Source organism: Dendrobates tinctorius, unplaced genomic scaffold, assembly GCF_039654945.1.
Source record: "Dendrobates tinctorius isolate UK_male_01 unplaced genomic scaffold, ASM3965494v1 ptg000208l, whole genome shotgun sequence".
Classification (NCBI taxonomy): Eukaryota; Metazoa; Chordata; class Amphibia; order Anura; family Dendrobatidae; genus Dendrobates; species Dendrobates tinctorius.
The window spans coordinates 10,781,712-10,799,347 of record NW_027361875.1 but is presented as its reverse complement, the minus strand read 5'-3'; the positions used below and the strand labels follow the sequence as shown (position 1 = coordinate 10,799,347).

The 17,636-nt window shown below is 46.5% G+C and overlaps 1 protein-coding gene across 5 annotated transcripts in view; it reads left to right on the top strand.

The window, feature by feature from the left end:
• The window catches only part of BRMS1L (BRMS1 like transcriptional repressor), a 66,826-nt gene that overhangs the window by 4,338 nt on the left and 44,852 nt on the right, over positions 1 to 17,636 (top strand). For 2 of the 5 annotated variants that reach the window (XR_012222081.1, XM_073554215.1), the window contains exons 1-3: positions 4,868 to 5,120; positions 8,052 to 8,142; positions 15,122 to 15,249. Coding sequence is in view for 4 of the 5 variants with exons in the window: in XM_073554215.1 (XP_073410316.1) it covers positions 4,985 to 5,120; positions 8,052 to 8,142; positions 15,122 to 15,249 (355 nt within the window). In the remaining variant the exon portion in view is untranslated. Of the gene's footprint in view, positions 1 to 4,856; positions 5,121 to 8,051; positions 8,143 to 15,121; positions 15,250 to 17,636 lie in introns of those variants that run through there. The other 3 variants (XM_073554217.1, XM_073554216.1, XM_073554218.1) reach the window with 3 other exon arrangements.

The following is a 17,636-nucleotide window of genomic DNA, read 5'->3' as shown; positions in this document are numbered from 1 at the left end:
AGCCCGCGGACGTGCTGTGTTTAACGGGGGGGTATATGGCGCCCTTGAGGCTCGGTCGCCACAGAGGTACTGCACCTTCTCCTAAGGTGTAGTGCCCCACCGCCTGGGTAAGTTGGGAACTCTTCCACGCTCCAACATCTGCATCCCACACACAGGATAGTTCAGTAGGTCCGCCTAGCAGCTTCAGGCTGGGGGTAGCAGAGCACCCTTCGTGGAACCCTGTTTCGTAACACGAGATGTGCTGGGAGGTGGGTGGAGTTAGTATAAAAGAGGGGGAAAGTTGAGGATCGTAGGTCAGTCTGGGGAGAGTCCCAGACAAGTTCAGTTCGGAAGTTAGTTTTCAGTTCAGTTTGAGTTCAGTTTAGAAAAAGTGCTGCAGCTGCCTCAGTGATCTGAGCCAGCTGGCACGGGAAAGAGAAGAGAAAGACATAGACCTGCAACCTAAGCTTCCATAAGAGAAAGAAGGAACAGCGCGGAACGAAGGAGTAGGAGAACAGAGAGGAGTTGTGGGTTGGAAGAGGAACACTGCCTATAGGTTCTCAGCGCAAGGCCAGGGCCCGGTCCCCGAGGTTGTATGGACACTTATGGTTCTGCAGCAGACACCGGTGGAGTAGTTGGCTGTAAATGCACTACTCCCATCAAAGACTTGGGACACAACAGCAACTGGATAGATAGCCAGGACTTCTGAGAAGGGAGTCCCCGATAGAGGCTATAGCTGTCTGTCATACAAGTGAGGTTCTAGGAACATCTGACAGGAGGAATTCCAGAGAACTACGGTACTGGAGTTCTTCACACTAAAAGGCGCAATAGAGGAGTCGTTCAGGAAAGGCACATGTTGGCGGAGTGTTGGAGAGGAGAACCCTGACTTGCCCGGGAGGTTGATTGAGTCTCTACCCCGGAGGACACGGCTCGGAGGCAGGCACCAGTGTGTACCACGAACTGTGAGTAAAGCGTTGAAACTGCAAGCCCTGGTGTCCTCCATTCATTCGTCGCTAACACCTCCAGCACCGCTACATCTGGGTAACAGCATCTATACCATTCTGCGCCTCTCCTCGTCTATTGCACCTACACTGCCCTGGGACTACAGCTCCACCTGTGGGGAGCTACGCCATCTTTGCTGCACCACACCATCAGTCCCAGCGGATCTGCATGCAGCGTTGGCTTACCATCTCCCTTGCCAAACACCACGGGTGGCGTCACAAATTATTCAAATAAACTTTATCACCATTAACATCACCGCCATTGATATTGGGCGCCCAGGGCCACGGACCGGGTCACTGCTGCTGTGACACATTCCCCCTGACACCGGCCCAGTACCGGGTACCCCGCTGCCCTGGGTGTGAGGGCGACCCACATGCTTTTGGTTCAGTCAAGTATTGTCTTCAAATAAGTCTCCATATACCAGATGGTCACCTTAAAGGGGATGTTCACTACTTTAATACTGATGGTCTATCCTTTGGATAAAAATTGGAGAGGGTGCAGCAGCCGGCACCCTGCCGATCCGTTGTGTCCTGTGGCGGCAGGATATGATTAGGCCTGTTTCACACTTCCGTTTTTTGACGTCAGTCAAAATCCATCACTTTTCGAAAAAAACGGATCCGCCGCTTTTTTGGCGGCTCCGTTTTTTCCCCCATAGACTTATATTAGCGGCGGATTTTGACTGACGGTCGTCCGTCGCATCCGTTTTTTGACGGATCCATGAGAATTGTAGCGGCTCCCGGGCAGAGGAGACCGACTCTGAAACGTTTTTTCAGAGCGACGGTCTGCTATTTTGTATTGCGCATGCCCTCCAGATTTGCTCTGCTAGGGTTTTTAACCCTGAATAGTGTTCCGGAAAGGCCGTGAAGCAGGAAAAAAATCTCTCTCGGACGCGGTTCCTTTAAATTTCCTACTTCAGCGGATCTGTCAAAAAAACCGGTCTGGTGGCATACGTTCATGTCACAACAGAAACGGATCCGTTTTTACCGTCTTTGGTGGATTGCAACTGATCAAAAAAAATGGAAATGTGAAACAGGCCTTAGTCGCAGAGCTGAACATCATGGCTACCTCCTCTGTGTGGTGACCACAGTGAGGTCAGATCCTTGCAGGTCAGGTTCTGTTCTTTAGAATAGGGAAAAATGTGCAGTTCCCCAGCCGCGACCTCTATGCTGTTGTCGGACCTGTATCGCTCCATAGCCGATAACATCCGGCCACCGCCGCCACGAGCTGATTGGCTGGGTAGTACTGTCTGTTGCACCCCCACTGATCTGGTATTGATTAGCCAACCTAAGGATAGCTCATCAATATGAAATTAGTGAACGACCCCTTTAGTGGGGTTGTAAAACTTTTGTTTTACTAAAAAGTAACAATTAATTATCCCTTAGTGATAACGTGACATCCATGCACGTGACCAGACCATTCGTCGTAGAAATGAAATAATTCCAAATTTACTGAAATGGTGATGGAATTCGAGTCCACCACTGTTTTTTATTTTTGCAAAATTTATTAATGCAGCTAAATGGAAAGGGTTAATTCCGTGCTGCTGGGATGGAAGGATAAAGGGGGGGAATGTGCAGGAATGCGCGTCGAAGTTCCAACGTCATTGTCAGGATAAAACCACCGTGTATGAAACAATGCCGGTATGAATACTTTCCATATAGTTGTGTTCTTAGCTGTCGGGTCTGCAGCAGCCCTGGGCCTGTTAGTGGTGGTGGTCACACTACCATACCAGCTGTTGCTCTCCCCTTTGTACTCAGGTAAAACTCTATTGTTATTCCAGTTTATTAAAAAAAATGATGCAGCCAAAAAGTTACAATGACACCAAAACACTATTTTTTTTATAGTTTATTTTCAGAGAATATAACTGCAAGAGGTACAGGGATTGGACTGCACAGGATGGGGGAGTTATTACTCTAATAAAGCCCCCTTTAGACTGGGACATCTGGAAGAACGATTATCAGGAGACGAAAAGGTGGGCGCCACCATGTCATCCAAGAGTAAGGCTATGTTCACACGTGCGGAATTGCCATGGAAATTTCGGCTGCAATTCCGCAACTCCCTGCCGCGGGAAATTCGCATGCGGAATTCCCGTGAAAAACTAGCATTTTGCAAGCGTTTTTAGCTTGCAGAATGCTAGCATTTTCCAAGTGATCTGTAGCATCGCTTGGAAAACTGATTGACAGATTGGTCACACTCGTCAAACAGTGTTTGACAAGTGTGACCAACTTTTTACTATTGACGCTGCCTATGCGGCATCAATAGTAAAAGATAGAATGTTAAAAATAATAATAAAAAAAATAATGTTATTCTCACCTTCCGACGGCCCCCGATCTGCTCTGCGGCGCTCCCGGCATCTTCCGATCCCAGTAATGCTTTGCGCGAAGGACCTGCGACGACATCGCGAGAGCGTGACGTCATTGCTGTCATTCGCGCAAAGCATTACTTGGACCGGAAGATGCCGGGAGCGTGGTGAGAGGCAGGAAAGACTTCGGGGGCTGTCGGAAGGTGAGAATAACAATATATTTTTTTTTTATTCTATTTTTTACAGGGATATGGTACCCAGGGCCTGGCGGACAGTCTCCCCTCCTCCAGACCCTGGCTACCATCCGCACATGAAGCGCTCACTTCACGCATGGTGGGCATCGCACAGCCACGTGCGAAAAATGAGCGTTTCATTGCAATTCTATGGAGGCGGAATCCCTGCGATGCTGCAAAAAAAATGCTACGTGTGAACACAGCCTAAATCATCCAGAGACCACTCATGTGGGGGCTTTTCGTCCATGGAGGGGGCTCATCACAATAATAAATAAAGCATGGGAACTCTTCGTCCTCCAAGAGCAACTTCTCCCGACCATCCAGGAGCAATTTAGTGATGATCAAAGCATGACGGAGACCATGTCACAAAGCAAAGTGATACCTGAGTCCAGGAAACTCCCCAGATCTCAATCCCATTGACTGATGGTCGCAACGTTGATACAATGTAAAGGCCTCTTTCGCACGTCCATGTCTCCAGTATGTGTGGTGACAGGTTTCACACGTATCAGAGACACGTACTCGCGTAGGCCTATACAAATGAATGGGTCTGTGCACATGTCAGCGTGTTTCCTACAGTGCATGCAGAACGTGCTGCATTTCTGTGCAGGAATGACGCAGCACATTTCAGGCCTAGACAAGTGGATGAGATTTATTCAAATGGCCAAGGTGGGATATTTAGTTGTGGGTCGAAATTTCGAAATCCGAAATCTCAATTTCTATAACACACCATATATAATTTCTATATAACATACATATATAACAACTTAAATTTGTAGCATCAAAAATACAGGAGGCAGTAACGTGACCGCTGCCGCCAATCATTGAGATCAGCTGCAATGCCACTGCAGATAGCAGGAGTCGCCAAATACAGTGATTGACTGCAGCGGTCAGCCAGTGCTGGAGCACAAAACCCAAACATCTTACATTTGGATTTTGATGCATATTTTAACTTTTTCATTAAAACATGTAGAGACTATAAATCATCCAAAGAAAGAAAGGAATAAAGTGCAGCAAAGCCACTCCCGAGACCGCTCCTTTAAGACAGGCCCTACTAATGCCAATACGGGTACATAACTGCAATGCTGCATCGCTAAGGCATCAGTATTTGATTGCTTCAGTCTGCCGCCTCGTCTGTTTATAAGCCGCCCGGCAGCCACGCTGTTTCGCTTTGCCACCCGGAACTTGTAGTTTTATTGTTTAGAAATATTTGGAACTCACAACCGAAGATGAGAGTGAATAGAACTACAAATTCCCAGAGTGCAGTGCGACTGCCTTCTCAACCAAACCGAAGGCTGTGCTGCGAAGAAAGAAAAGCAGCGGCGAATCAGAAAGAGGAGGGCGAGTCAGCGGCCAATCATTTTTTCTAAAAAAAAAATGTTTAATGTGGGCGGTGTCATAAAAGTAGTAAGGTAGGGTGAGCACTGGGTGGTCCTTAGAGAGAGGCTAAGCTGAGGCGCTGGTGGGGGTGGAAATGCCGGTCCATTCACGGGAGAAGAAGGAAAGTAACCACAATGACATGGAAGTGGATTACCCGGAGAATGAGGGCAGCAGCTCGGAGGACGAGGACACGGACAGCTCTAGCGGCAGCGAGGAGGGCGACAGCTCGGGTAATGTGCAGCCCGGAGTCCTGTGCTTGGTGACTGATGAGCGCACAGTGATGGCGGCACCGCTAATCCCTCCCTGTGGTCTGCTATATTACCCCCTTACATTAGCCGGTGTGCCAGACATTGTACCTGGTGACAGCAGCAGCAGCACAGGGGTCAGAGGTGACAGCAGCAGCAGCACAGGGGTCAGAGGTGACAGCAGCAGCAGCACAGGGGTCAGAAGTGACAGCAGCAGCAGCAGCAGCACAGGGGTCAGAAGTGACAGCAGCAGCAGCAGCAGCACAGGGGTCAGAAGTGACAGCAGCAGCAGCAGCAGCACAGGGGTCAGAAGTGACAGCAGCAGCAGCAGCAGCACAGGGGTCAGAAGTGACAGCAGCAGCAGCACAGGGGTCAGAGGTGGCAGCAGCAGCAGCACAGGGGTCAGAGATGACAGCAGCACAGGGGTCAGAGATGACAGCAGCACAGGGGTCAGAGATGACAGCAGCACAGGGGTCAGAGATGACAGCAGCACAGGGGTCAGAGATGACAGCAGCACAGGGGTCAGAGATGACAGCAGCACAGGGGTCAGAGATGACAGCAGCACAGGGGTCAGAGATGACAGCAGCACAGGGGTCAGAGATGACAGCAGCACAGGGGTCAGAGATGACAGCAGCACAGGGGTCAGAGATGACAGCAGCACAGGGGTCAGAGATGACAGCAGCACAGGGGTCAGAGATGACAGCAGCAGCAGCAGCACAGGGGTCAGAGATGACAGCAGCAGCAGCAGCACAGGGGTCAGAGATGACAGCAGCAGCAGCAGCACAGGGGTCAGAGATGGCAGCAGCAGCAGCACAGGGGTCAGAGATGACAGCAGCAGCACAGGGGTCAGAGATGACAGCAGCAGCACAGGGGTCAGAGATGACAGCAGCAGCACAGGGGTCAGAGATGACAGCAGCAGCACAGGGGTCAGAGATGACAGCAGCAGCACAGGGGTCAGAGATGACAGCAGCAGCACAGGGGTCAGAGATGACAGCAGCAGCACAGGGGTCAGAGATGACAGCAGCAGCACAGGGGTCAGAGATGACAGCAGCAGCACAGGGGTCAGAGATGACAGCAGCAGCAGCAGCACAGGGGTCAGAGATGACAGCAGCAGCAGCACAGGGGTCAGAGATGACAGCAGCAGCAGCAGCACAGGGGTCAGAGATGACAGCAGCAGCAGCACAGGGGTCAGAGATGACAGCAGCAGCAGCACAGGGGTCAGAGATGACAGCAGCAGCAGCAGCACAGGGGTCAGAGATGACAGCAGCAGCAGCAGCACAGGGGTCAGAGATGACAGCAGCAGCAGCAGCACAGGGGTCAGAGATGACAGCAGCACAGGGGTGGCAGCAGCAGCACAGGGGTCAGAGGTGACCGCAGCACAGGGGTGGCAGCAGCACAGGGGTCAGAGGTGACAGCAGCACAGGGGTAGCAGCAGCACAGGTGGAAGATGACAGCATCGGGGGGTGGCAGTAGCACGGGTGGCAGGTGACGGCATCGGGAGTGGCAGCAGCATTGGTGGCAGGTGACAGCATCGGGGGTCAGAGGTGGCACAAGTGACAGCAGGACAAGGGTCAGAGGTGGCAGCAGCGGGGAAGATGACTGCATCAGAGGTGACACTATACAAAATAAGGTTGCATTCTGTCATGTTAAGGCATGTCAATGTGGAATTTGTTTTTTGTATATTTTATATGGGGGTAGTTCCTCCTGGTATGCACCTATTCACACTAGTCTGGATGTTCCAGTCAGTTTTTTGTCAGTAGCATCAGAGGTGACTGCAGCACAGGCGGAAGATTACGGCATCAGAGATGGCAGCTGGATGGGTGGAAGATGACCGCATCAGGGGTGGCGGCAGCACTGGTGGAAGATGACCGCATCAGTGGTGGCGGCAGCACGGGTGGAAGATGACCGCATCAGGGGTGGCGGCAGCACGGGTGGAAGATGACCGCATCAGGGGTGGCGGCAGCACGGGTGGAAGATGACCGCATCAGGGGTGGCGGCAGCACGGGTGGAAGATGACCGCATCAGGGGTGGCGGCAGCACGGGTGGAAGATGACCGCATCAGGGGTGGCGGCAGCACGGGTGGAAGATGACCGCATCAGGGGTGGCGGCAGCACGGGTGGAAGATGACCGCATCAGGGGTGGCGGCCGCACGGGTGGAAGATGACCGCATCAGGGGTGGCGGCCGCACGGGTGGAAGATGACCGCATCAGGGGTGGCGGCAGCACGGGTGGAAGATGACCGCATCAGAGCTGACAGGTGTTAGTTGCTGTGCAGTAGAACCAGTGCAGATGTGGCTGCTCCTTACAGCCCATGGTTTCCTGCCTCTGACAGGACGGCAGGGGAGAGTATACAGTGGGTATGGAAAGTATTCAGACCCCTTTAAATTTTTCACTGTTTCATTGCAGCCATTTGGTAAATTCAAAAAAGTTTATATTTTTCTCATTAATGTACACTCTGCACCCCATCTTCACTGTGCAAGAAAATCTCTGTTAATCCTATTTGGCTGATTTATTGGCGAGGGTGGGGGAGTTCACATGAGTTGTTCTCATGATGCCTTTATCTCTTTAGTAACATGATAGGGCTCTGTTCACATCTGAAATGGCAAGTCGTTGATTCCTTCACTTATGGATGGCAGAAGAATATTGCATGTCAGCAAGGCAATGTATTTATTATTATATTGTAACCCCTCAAGCGCAACTCGATAAAACCCATCAGAATTTAGGGTCCGTCTTGCGACAGATCCCCCACAGCCTTTAGACTAACCCAAGTCACAGTGCTGATGTGTGCAGAGACAAGTTGTATGTTTTTTGTGGCTCAGGTTTTATCCTGGTAACATACAAAAACAAATAAAATCTGTGTTACTTCATGTTTTTCCATAATTCAGAGAAATAAACTTTTTTTTTGATGTTCTTGCAGAAATGGATGATGAGGACTGTGAGCGGCGGCGGATGGAGTGCCTCGACGAAATGTCAAACCTTGAAAAGCAGTTTACAGATCTAAAAGATCAGTAAGTGTCTTAATAAGAGTGGTACAGAATTTGCAGCTGCTGGTTAATCACTCAAGGCCGTCCTCCATGTCTGATACATCAACTCCTGAATTTCCCTCTACCAGGATAGTGTAGCATGGTTTACTAAAGGGGTTTCCCACTCTCTGCTAAACTTTCTGTCAGGTAAAATAACAGACAGTACATTAATTTCGCTGCTGCTGCGGTCTCTGTGTTTTAGCTAAAATGGTGATGTCACGTCAGCAGTATGCATCACCGCTGCAGCCAATCACTAGGGTCAGTAACTCATGCCAGAGAGACCGGATCAGCCATGGAGTGCTGACGCCAGAGGAAGGCAAGTACTTTTTGCCTGTATTTTACATGCCTGCAAGAGTTTGGGGTCTACTTTTCTGAGAGTGAAAAACCCCTTTTATGGCAGTTTTCACATAGAAATAAATGGGATGTTTTCATCTCATCCATAGGATTTGCCACAAATGTACAGTTGATCTGGGTCCCACTAACTGTACCTGAATTTGTCTTGAGAAGAGGCCCAAATTATGCTCTGATTTTGCTAGCTAGGTGGTGGGAATGTCTCGCTACTCCACCTGCCTCTCCGGCTGCCTGGGATCCGCAACTACTGTATGTTAGTCTTGTAGATATCACACAGATGTGCAAGCTGGGAATGACCTTTTAAAAATAGAAACATGGAGGCCAGCTTTCTAACAAGTCTTTTACGTCAACCCAGGGTTGATTTACATCCAGACAGTGCAGCTCTGCTGTATAATATCCTATAGGTTGCTATGTCTCTGTGTGCTAAAAAATGAATGTAGAGCCGGGGTTGTGCTGTGCCTGACTGTGCCATGCAAGGGATAGATCACAGCAGCCAGTGTCCTTCCATTGTCTCACAGGGGATTGCAAATTAGAGCTGGAGGTTGTAGAGGGCAAAATTGGTAAAAAAAGCAGATTACAAGTCATGTAATTTAGTCTTAGGCCGGGATCACGCATGCAAGGAATACAGCTGTGTCTCGCATGTTAATACCCGGCACTGCCGCCAGCACTCAGAAGCGCAGCGTGCGGCTCCATGTATTGCTATACGTCCGCACGCTCCAATCCAAGTGCTGGGTATTAACATGCGAGACTTGGCCGTATTCCTCGCATGTGTGATTCCGGCCTTATTCCTCCTGTACACACATGACAGCTTATGAAAAGTTTCTTGAAAGTAAAGTTACCCATTAAGTAATATTAACTAAATTCAATAAATATGTGGATTATAAAAGGATATAAACTGTGTGAAGGTTTGGTCCTGATGCATAAATTATAAGAATGAATGTGGCAGCAACAATATGTGCAATACACATGTTCAAAAAATGAAATAAAAAAAGAAAATATGAAAAGACTCCATCCTAGAATGTTAAGAGTTGGAAGGGATGTCTGGGATTATCGTGTCCAACCCCCTGCTCAAAGTAGGATTCACTAAATCATCCCAGACAGATGTCTGTCCAGCCTCTATTTGAGGACTTCCATTGAAGGAGAACTCACCACCTCTTGTGGCTGCCTGGCCCACTCATTGATCACCCTCACTGAAGGAGGTGGTGCTGGGTGCGGAACAGAGCTGGAGTGACAGAGGCTTCAGAGCTACCATTGCTCTTCAGCCTTATTTGCATATCAATTCAAACACGATTTCTCCGGAATGGTGAAACGGGCTGGCTGTGTAAAGGTTTTGCTTCACTTGTCTTTGAATGAGTTACATATACACACATGAATGTTTGTGGGAGGGTGAAATCCTGCTGGCAGATTCCCATTTAAAGGAAAGCTAATGTCTTTTTTACTTTCTTGCTTGATGAGCGACAGGTTGCATCACAACTACACCTCTCTGTACTGCAGATCTGCCCTATGTAAATGGATAGGTCAAAGCTGAAATAGACACATGGAATAGAGTGGCAGTGTAGTACAGTGACGGGGCTTGGTTACTCCACTGACCTGTGAATGCTCTTTATTCTGTTGAAAAATTAGAAGTACCAGAGGTCCAACCCCCCCACGTCCGACTTTAATGGCCAAGCCTGAGATCATCCTACTTCGGAAGTCCAGAGCCTGTTTCTGGGACCTTATACTGTGAGATTCTCAGTATACTTAGGTCTCATTGTGACATTGTTTTTTTTCAGCCTGTGTCCTCTCTTTTACACTGATGGCCCTCATACAGTCATGGCCAAAAGTTTTGAGAATGACACAAATATTAATTTTTACAAACTCTACTGCTTCATTTCTTCTAATGGCAATTTACATATACTCCAGAATGTTATAAAGAGTGATCAGCTTAACAGCAATTACTTGCAAAGTCAATATTTGCCTAGAAAATGAACTTTATCCCCCAAAACACATTTCAACATCATTGCAGCCCTGCCTTAAAAGGACCAGCTAACATCGTTTCAGTGATTGCTCCATTAACACAGGTGTGGGTGTTGATGAGGACAGGGCTGGAGATCAATCTGTCATGATTAAGTAAGAATGACACCACTGGACACTTTAAAAGGAGGCTGGTGCTTGGCATCATTGTTTCTCTTCTGTTAACCAGGGCTGTGGAGTCGGAGTCAGAGTTAGTTTTGGTTGGAGTCGGTAGAAATGTACCGACTCCGACTCCAGCTTTAAAAAAAAAAATGTATTAATATTTCATAATTGAACTTTCATATGAATTTTATAAATGTTACTCAAATATATATGTTCTATCAAACTATGAACAACAGTGATAAGCAGTTCTGCTGGAGATAGAGACATTTCTTACTTCCTGTGTGTCACTGTTCTCCACTGCCCTTATCTAATCTTATACTTGGTTAACCTCATGCTGCCCCAACCCCCCTACTTACAATGTATGAAACTGAAAGTGAAAATGTGTTGCAAATTCTTAGTAGTAAAGCTCCTCCTCTAGACTAGATCATACTAGGTGTGCATCTTCCAAGCATCTCACAGCTGCCTGCTACTCAGAAGAGGAAGACTGTAAGAAGTATTATCCTTTCAACAAACTTTGCATCAGTTAACTGTGAGTACATGAGGAATAATAACAGTATTACTGACCACTATATCAGTTGTACGACCTGGCAATAATTTTGTACAATTGTTTTTAGGAAAAACAATTGTCATTTGGATTGTGAATGCAGAATTAAAAACCTGAGAATGTCAAAGAAGCATCACTTTAAATCAGCTGTATTTGAACATTTCACCATCACTCAAGATAGAAAACATTGTCTGTCAGTGTATGACAAATGATCCAGACGAAAACAAATGCTGTGAAGCCAAGATCAGTGCATATTCAGGCAAAGATAAAAATGCTCCTACCAGAGCTTCTAATCTAAAGAGACATTTACAGCGCTTTCATCCAGAAGTACTGAAAGCAGTGGATGAGAAAGACTGCATCCAAACCAATGAACCAGTGCCCAGCTCTTCCAGCCAAAGGAGCAGAGAACTTTGCAGCTATCAGTTGCAAGATATTTTGTCAGTGACAAAGTTACTGTGACAATGACAGTAGATACATTTAAAAAACAGATCATAGAGCTTGTTGTAAAGGATAGTGTGCCTATTTCATTATTTTCACGACCAGCTTTTATGTGTCTGAATGGGGAATTGGCCCGCAAGCTTGGTGTTTCTCTGGAGAGAGTATTAGAAAATTAGTAATCGAAGAAGCTTTTAAACAAAAGGAAGAACTTAAAAAAACTCTCAAGGGACACTTTCTGTTTCTTAAAATGGATGCCTGCACACGTCACAGAGTGAACTATTTTGCCATCAATGTCCGATTTGTTTGTGACAAAAATGAAATAGTTACCAAGACATTGGCAGTAAAAGACACCAAAGCTCATCACACCAGTGAGTTTCTCCAGGTCTTGGTGGAAAAGGTTCTGCAAGACTATGAACTTAAAAAAGAGCAAGTTCTTTCTGTCGTAACTGACAATGCTTCAAACATGATAAGTACTATTAAGCTAATGAATGAGAGTAATGATGGTGACCAGCAGCTAGAAGAACATTCTGGGTCCACAGACACAGAAATGTTTGAAATAGAGGAACACAGTATTGTAATTGAGGAGCAAACTGAAGTTGCTTCAGATGAACAGCAACATGATAGTTTAGATGATCTTGTTGCAACTGTGTCAATATGTTCTTTCATTCATCACATGCGCTGTGTTGTGCATAGCTGGCTATAAGAGACAGTCTGCAAGAAGGACATGCTGCTGCACTGATTGGCAAGGTGAGAAAATTGGCTACTGTTGCCAGAACCCCTAAAGTTGACTCAATTTTGAAGAGACGTGCTGGAAAAGGGGCAATTATTGATCAAGCCACACGATGGGGCAGTACTTACTTAATGATTCAGCACTTGGTTGAACTGAAAACCTTTCTTGTAGACATCGCTAACCCTCAACTGACGCTAAATGAAAGTCAGTGGAATCAGGTGACTGAGCTGGAAAAATTGCTAGAGCACCCATTTACAGTGACTAAAAAATTACAAGCAGAGGACTTAACTCCAGGTATTTTCTTAAAGGAGTGGAAGAACCTGATGTTTCGCCTGTCCCAAAGAGGAGGGTTAATTGCAAGTGGCATTGCTACATCAATGAAACGGAGAGAGGAGCTACTATTACAAAATAACATTCTTTTGGCAGCTGTTTATGTAGACCCAATGCATCGGATTCTTCTAGATGATCAACAGCTAAGTAAAGGAAAAGAAGCTCTGTTTGAAATAGCAGTAAGGATGAAAGGGTTGCAGAACAGCCAGGAGGAACAAGAAGAATTTGGTCGTCCTGCAACATCTTCACCCTCATCATCAACTGATGAAGAATTTAATTTCAAAAAATATTTGGATCACAAGGACCGTGCAAAGCGTTCCCGCATAGAAGAAGAGTCATCCCCATCAAGGAACACAGCCAGTACATTTCAGCAGAATTTTTTCATGTGCACTAAAAGAAATTGAGAAATTTGACCGTTCATCAAAAATAACAGTGCAACAAGCGATTCCTCTGTATCCTGACATTGTCAGAGATGTTGCCCGAGTGGATACTGCTTTGCCACCAACACAAGTTAGTGTAGAGAGGTTGTTCTCTGCTCTCAAAATAATTAGATCAGATTTGAGGGCATCCATGAAGGAGGATCTGACAGAGACTTTTTCTGAGGACAAATTTATAGATTTCTTCTTATTAACTGCATTAAAGTGTTTATTGCATATTTACTTACAGTTTAGAAAAGTTTATAAAAGTTATTTGCTATATTCTAATTGTATTCTAATAAATGTAGTTTTTGCTCTAAGTGGTCTGATTACTTATATGATGGTGAGAAACTGCATAAGCACGATGTTTAATATTTTACAACAGTAAATTTGTTATGAATTGGCCATTTATGAAGGAGTCTGAGCCGGAGCATGATAAAATCCAGGAGTCTGAGTCGCAACTGTGGCTTACCGACTCCACAGCCCTGCTGTTAACCATGGTTATCTCTAAAGAAACACGTGCAGTCATCATTGCACTGCACAAAAATGGCCTAACAAGGAAGAGTATCGCAGCTAGAAAGATTGCACCTCAGTCAACAATCTATTGCATCATCAAGAACTTCAAGGAGAGAGGTTCCCTTGTTGCCAAAAAGGCTCCAGGACGCCCAAGAAAGAACAGCAAGCGCCAGGACCGTCTCTTAAAAGTGTTTCAGCTGCGGGATCGGGCTACCAGCAGTGCAGAGCTTGCTCAGGAATGGCAGCAGGCAGGTGTGAGTGCATCTGCATGCACTGTGAGGCAGAGACTCTTGGCGCAAGGCCTGGTCTCAAGGAGGGCAGCAGAGAAGCCACTTCTCTCCAGAAAAAACATCATGGACAGACTGATATTCTGCAAGAGGTACAGGGAGTGGACTGCTGAGGACTGGGATAAAGTCATTTTCTCTGATGAATCCCCTTTTCGATTGTTTGGGACATCTGGAAAACTGCTTATTCGGAGAAGACCTGGTGAGCGCTACCACCAGTCTTGTCTCATGCCAACTGTCAAGCATCCTGAAACCATTCATGTGTGGGGTTGCTTCTAAGCCAAGGGAATGGGCTCTCTCTGTCTTGCCTAAAAACACAGCCATGAATAAAGAATGGTACCAGAATGTCCTCCGAGAGCAACTTCTCCCAACCGTCCAAGAGCAGTTTGGCGATCAACAATGCCTTTTTCAGCATGATGGAGCACCTTGCCATAAAGCAAAGGTGATAACTAAATGGCTCAGGGAACAAAACATAGAGATTTTGGGACCATGGCCTGGAAACTCACCAGATCTTAATCCCAGAACTTGTGGTCAATCATCAAGAGACGGGTGGACAAACAAAAACCTTCAAATTCAGACAAAATAAAAGCATTGATTTTGCAAGAATGGACTGCTATCAGTCAGGATTTGATCCAGAAGTTGATTGAGAGCATGCCAGGGAGAATTGCTGAGGTCCTGAAGAAGGGTCAACACTGCAAATATTGACTTGCTGCATTAACTCATTCTAACTGTCAATATAACCTTTTGTTACTCATAATATTGTTGCAATTATATTTCTGTATGTGATAAAAACATCTGAAAAACACACATAAAAACCAGAGGCCAGCAGATCATGTGAAAATATAATATTTGTGTCATTCTCAAAACTTTTGGCCATGACTGTACATGTGACAGTCTGTGGTGCCACTCAAACGTTCATGGTCTCCCTGTGGACAGAGGGGTCCGTGCAAAATTGCGGAGACGTGTCCGATTAGAATCGGCAATGCGAGTTTATGGATCCTTGAAAAAAATAGGACAGCACTTGGATGACGTGACTGCGGTCCAACTGTTACATGGGAAAGAATGGAGATTTTTGTACGAGCAAAAGACTCAGATGAAACCCACCAAAAATGACTTTGTTTTACTCCTATGTGAAAGAACACCGATATCTGGATGAGGCCTCAGTTGTGCTCTACACTTGCAGCATAGTATAGGGATCTATCTTCTTTCTGTACTACGTTCACAATCTTTTTATTTGTAGACTTTACAAAGAACGTTTGAGTCAAGTAGATGCCAAATTACAGGAGGTGATTGCTGCAAAAGCTCCCGAGTACCTGGAACCCCTGGCAGCATTACAGGAGAACATGCAAATACGGACAAAAGTCGCAGGTACAAAGCATTAAATGCCATACAACTAGTAATGTCGACTTATTTCACTTTTATCTTTACTGTCGTCCATGTGCAAATTTTTTTTTTTTTTCTTTTTTTCTTTTACCAGTTGAAACCAAATGAAAATTAAAAAATTGCATGCAAATATAAGTCATTCTCTTCTGTTGTATTTTTCTGGAATGCGCTGACTGCAGTGCAAAACCCAATGTACACCCGAGGGCAAATCTTAAAGCCCCCATACGTATTATACCAATGAAGGGTGACCCCCGTCCACAGCGATGGGTTTGGTCAGCGGCTTAATGTGTGTGGGGGAGGGGGGGTTGGCTGACTATTGGTCAGGAGAGAGGTCAATCAACGCATGTCTGATTACAGACTGATGATCGCATTGTTCTCATGGAGATAAGCCACCTGCGGACATGGGAGAGACTGATGCGAAGATATCTGGGCAGTCTTCAGGATGAACTCTTTCACTCCTGATATAAATGTACCGTATATACTGGTGTATAAGCTGACCCCCCCCCCCCCCCATTTTGCCACAAAAAAAAGGGAAAACTTATTGACTCGCGTATAAGCCTAGGGTGGAAAATGCAGCAGCTACTGGTAAATTTCAAAAATAAAAATGGATACCAATAAAAGTAAAATTAATTGAGACATCTGTAGGATAAATGTTTTTGAATATCCATATTGAATCAGGAGCCCCATATAATGCTCCATACAGTTCATGATGGCGCCATAAGGGGCTCCATACAAAATACACCCCATATAATGCTGCACAAAGGCTGATAATGACCCCATAGATATATATATGCACCATAAGATGCTCCATAGATTATGCCCCCAGAAGATGCTCCATAGATTATGCCCCCATATGCTGCCCCATAAGATGTTCCATAGATTATGCTGCTCCATAGATTATGCCCCCATTTGCTGCTGCTCCATAGATTATGCCCCCATATGCTGCTGCTCCATAGATTATGCCCCCATTTGCTGCTGCTCCATAGATTATGCCCCCATATGCTGCTGCTCCATAGATTATGCCCCCATATGCTGCTGCTCCATAGATTATGCCCCCATATGCTGCTGCTCCATAGATTATGCCCCCATATGCTGCTGCTCCGTAGATTATGCCCCCATATGCTGCTGCTCCGTAGATTATGCCCCCATATGCTGCTGCTCCGTAGATTATGCCCCCATATGCTGCTGCAAGTAAAAAATAAAAAAATTAAAATACTCACCTCTCCGTCGCTGGGGGCCAGGTGCCGGTGTCACCGTTGGCTCAGGGTCCCAGCACCTGAGATATTCATCTTTCCCGGTCCATCGCTGTCTGCCGGGTTCTCTGTTAGTGACCAGGCAGCAAAGGGATCGAGCACACTAAACAAGTCACCACGCCCTCTGCTGTCTGAACGTCACTGACAGGACGTGGCAGACAGCGGCGAGCAGCGTTGGAGCGGGAACAGGTGAATATTGCATATACTTGACCCCTCCTGGCACGGTCTCTGCAGCTCCACGTCTCCCTTCCTTCAGCCAAAAAATGGGCTGAAAACCTCGGCTTATGTTGAAAGGCATAGTGTCTCATCTTTCTTCCCGATGCCTGGGTAGGCGACTTGAGGGTTGCCTCCATACGTATTCCACTGATCCTCCTGTAATCTGGACTTGTTTAATGTGTACGGCCTTGTCAAGAAACCAATTGCTCTACAGTAAATGATACAATGAATCTTCTTTTTTTTTTTTTTTTTTTTTTTTTTTCCTCTTACCACACACGACTAAACTCCTATATCATCAATTTTTGGATAAAGCTGAATGCTAGGGGAATCCTGCCGAACAGTTAAAAAAAAAAAAAAAAAAAAAAAAAAAAAGAGCAGTACCTGCACTCCATTCACTTAAATGGGGGGGCCCCGACATCCAGTGCATGACAGCGCGGCAAACACCACTTCTGGTCGGCTGTAAAATTACCGCCTGTCAGACAGCCGCAGTTCCCACCCTGTCAAATGTCAGCGTGAGCCCGCAGCTGTGATCTGAGGTATAAATCATCATAACAGGTGTGGGGGGGGTCACCCCACCCCTTGCACCAATTTTTGACAACCAGCCTTGCTAAAAGACAGTTGGGGGCTGGAATGCAATTCCCCCCCCCCCCCCCCCAAACTAAAAATGGCAGCCTTCAGCCGCCCAAAAAAGGCTCATCTATTAGGTGCGCCAGGTCTGGCGCTTTGCCCGTCTCTTCCCAATTGCCCTCTAGCGGTGGCGAGTGGGATTCATATTTGTGGGGTTGATGTCACCTGTGTATTATCTGGTGACATCGAGAGTTACTAATGTAGAGGAGTCTATAAGACACCTATCCATTATTAATCCTATAGTTATATGGGAAATAAAGACACAGCCAGAATAAG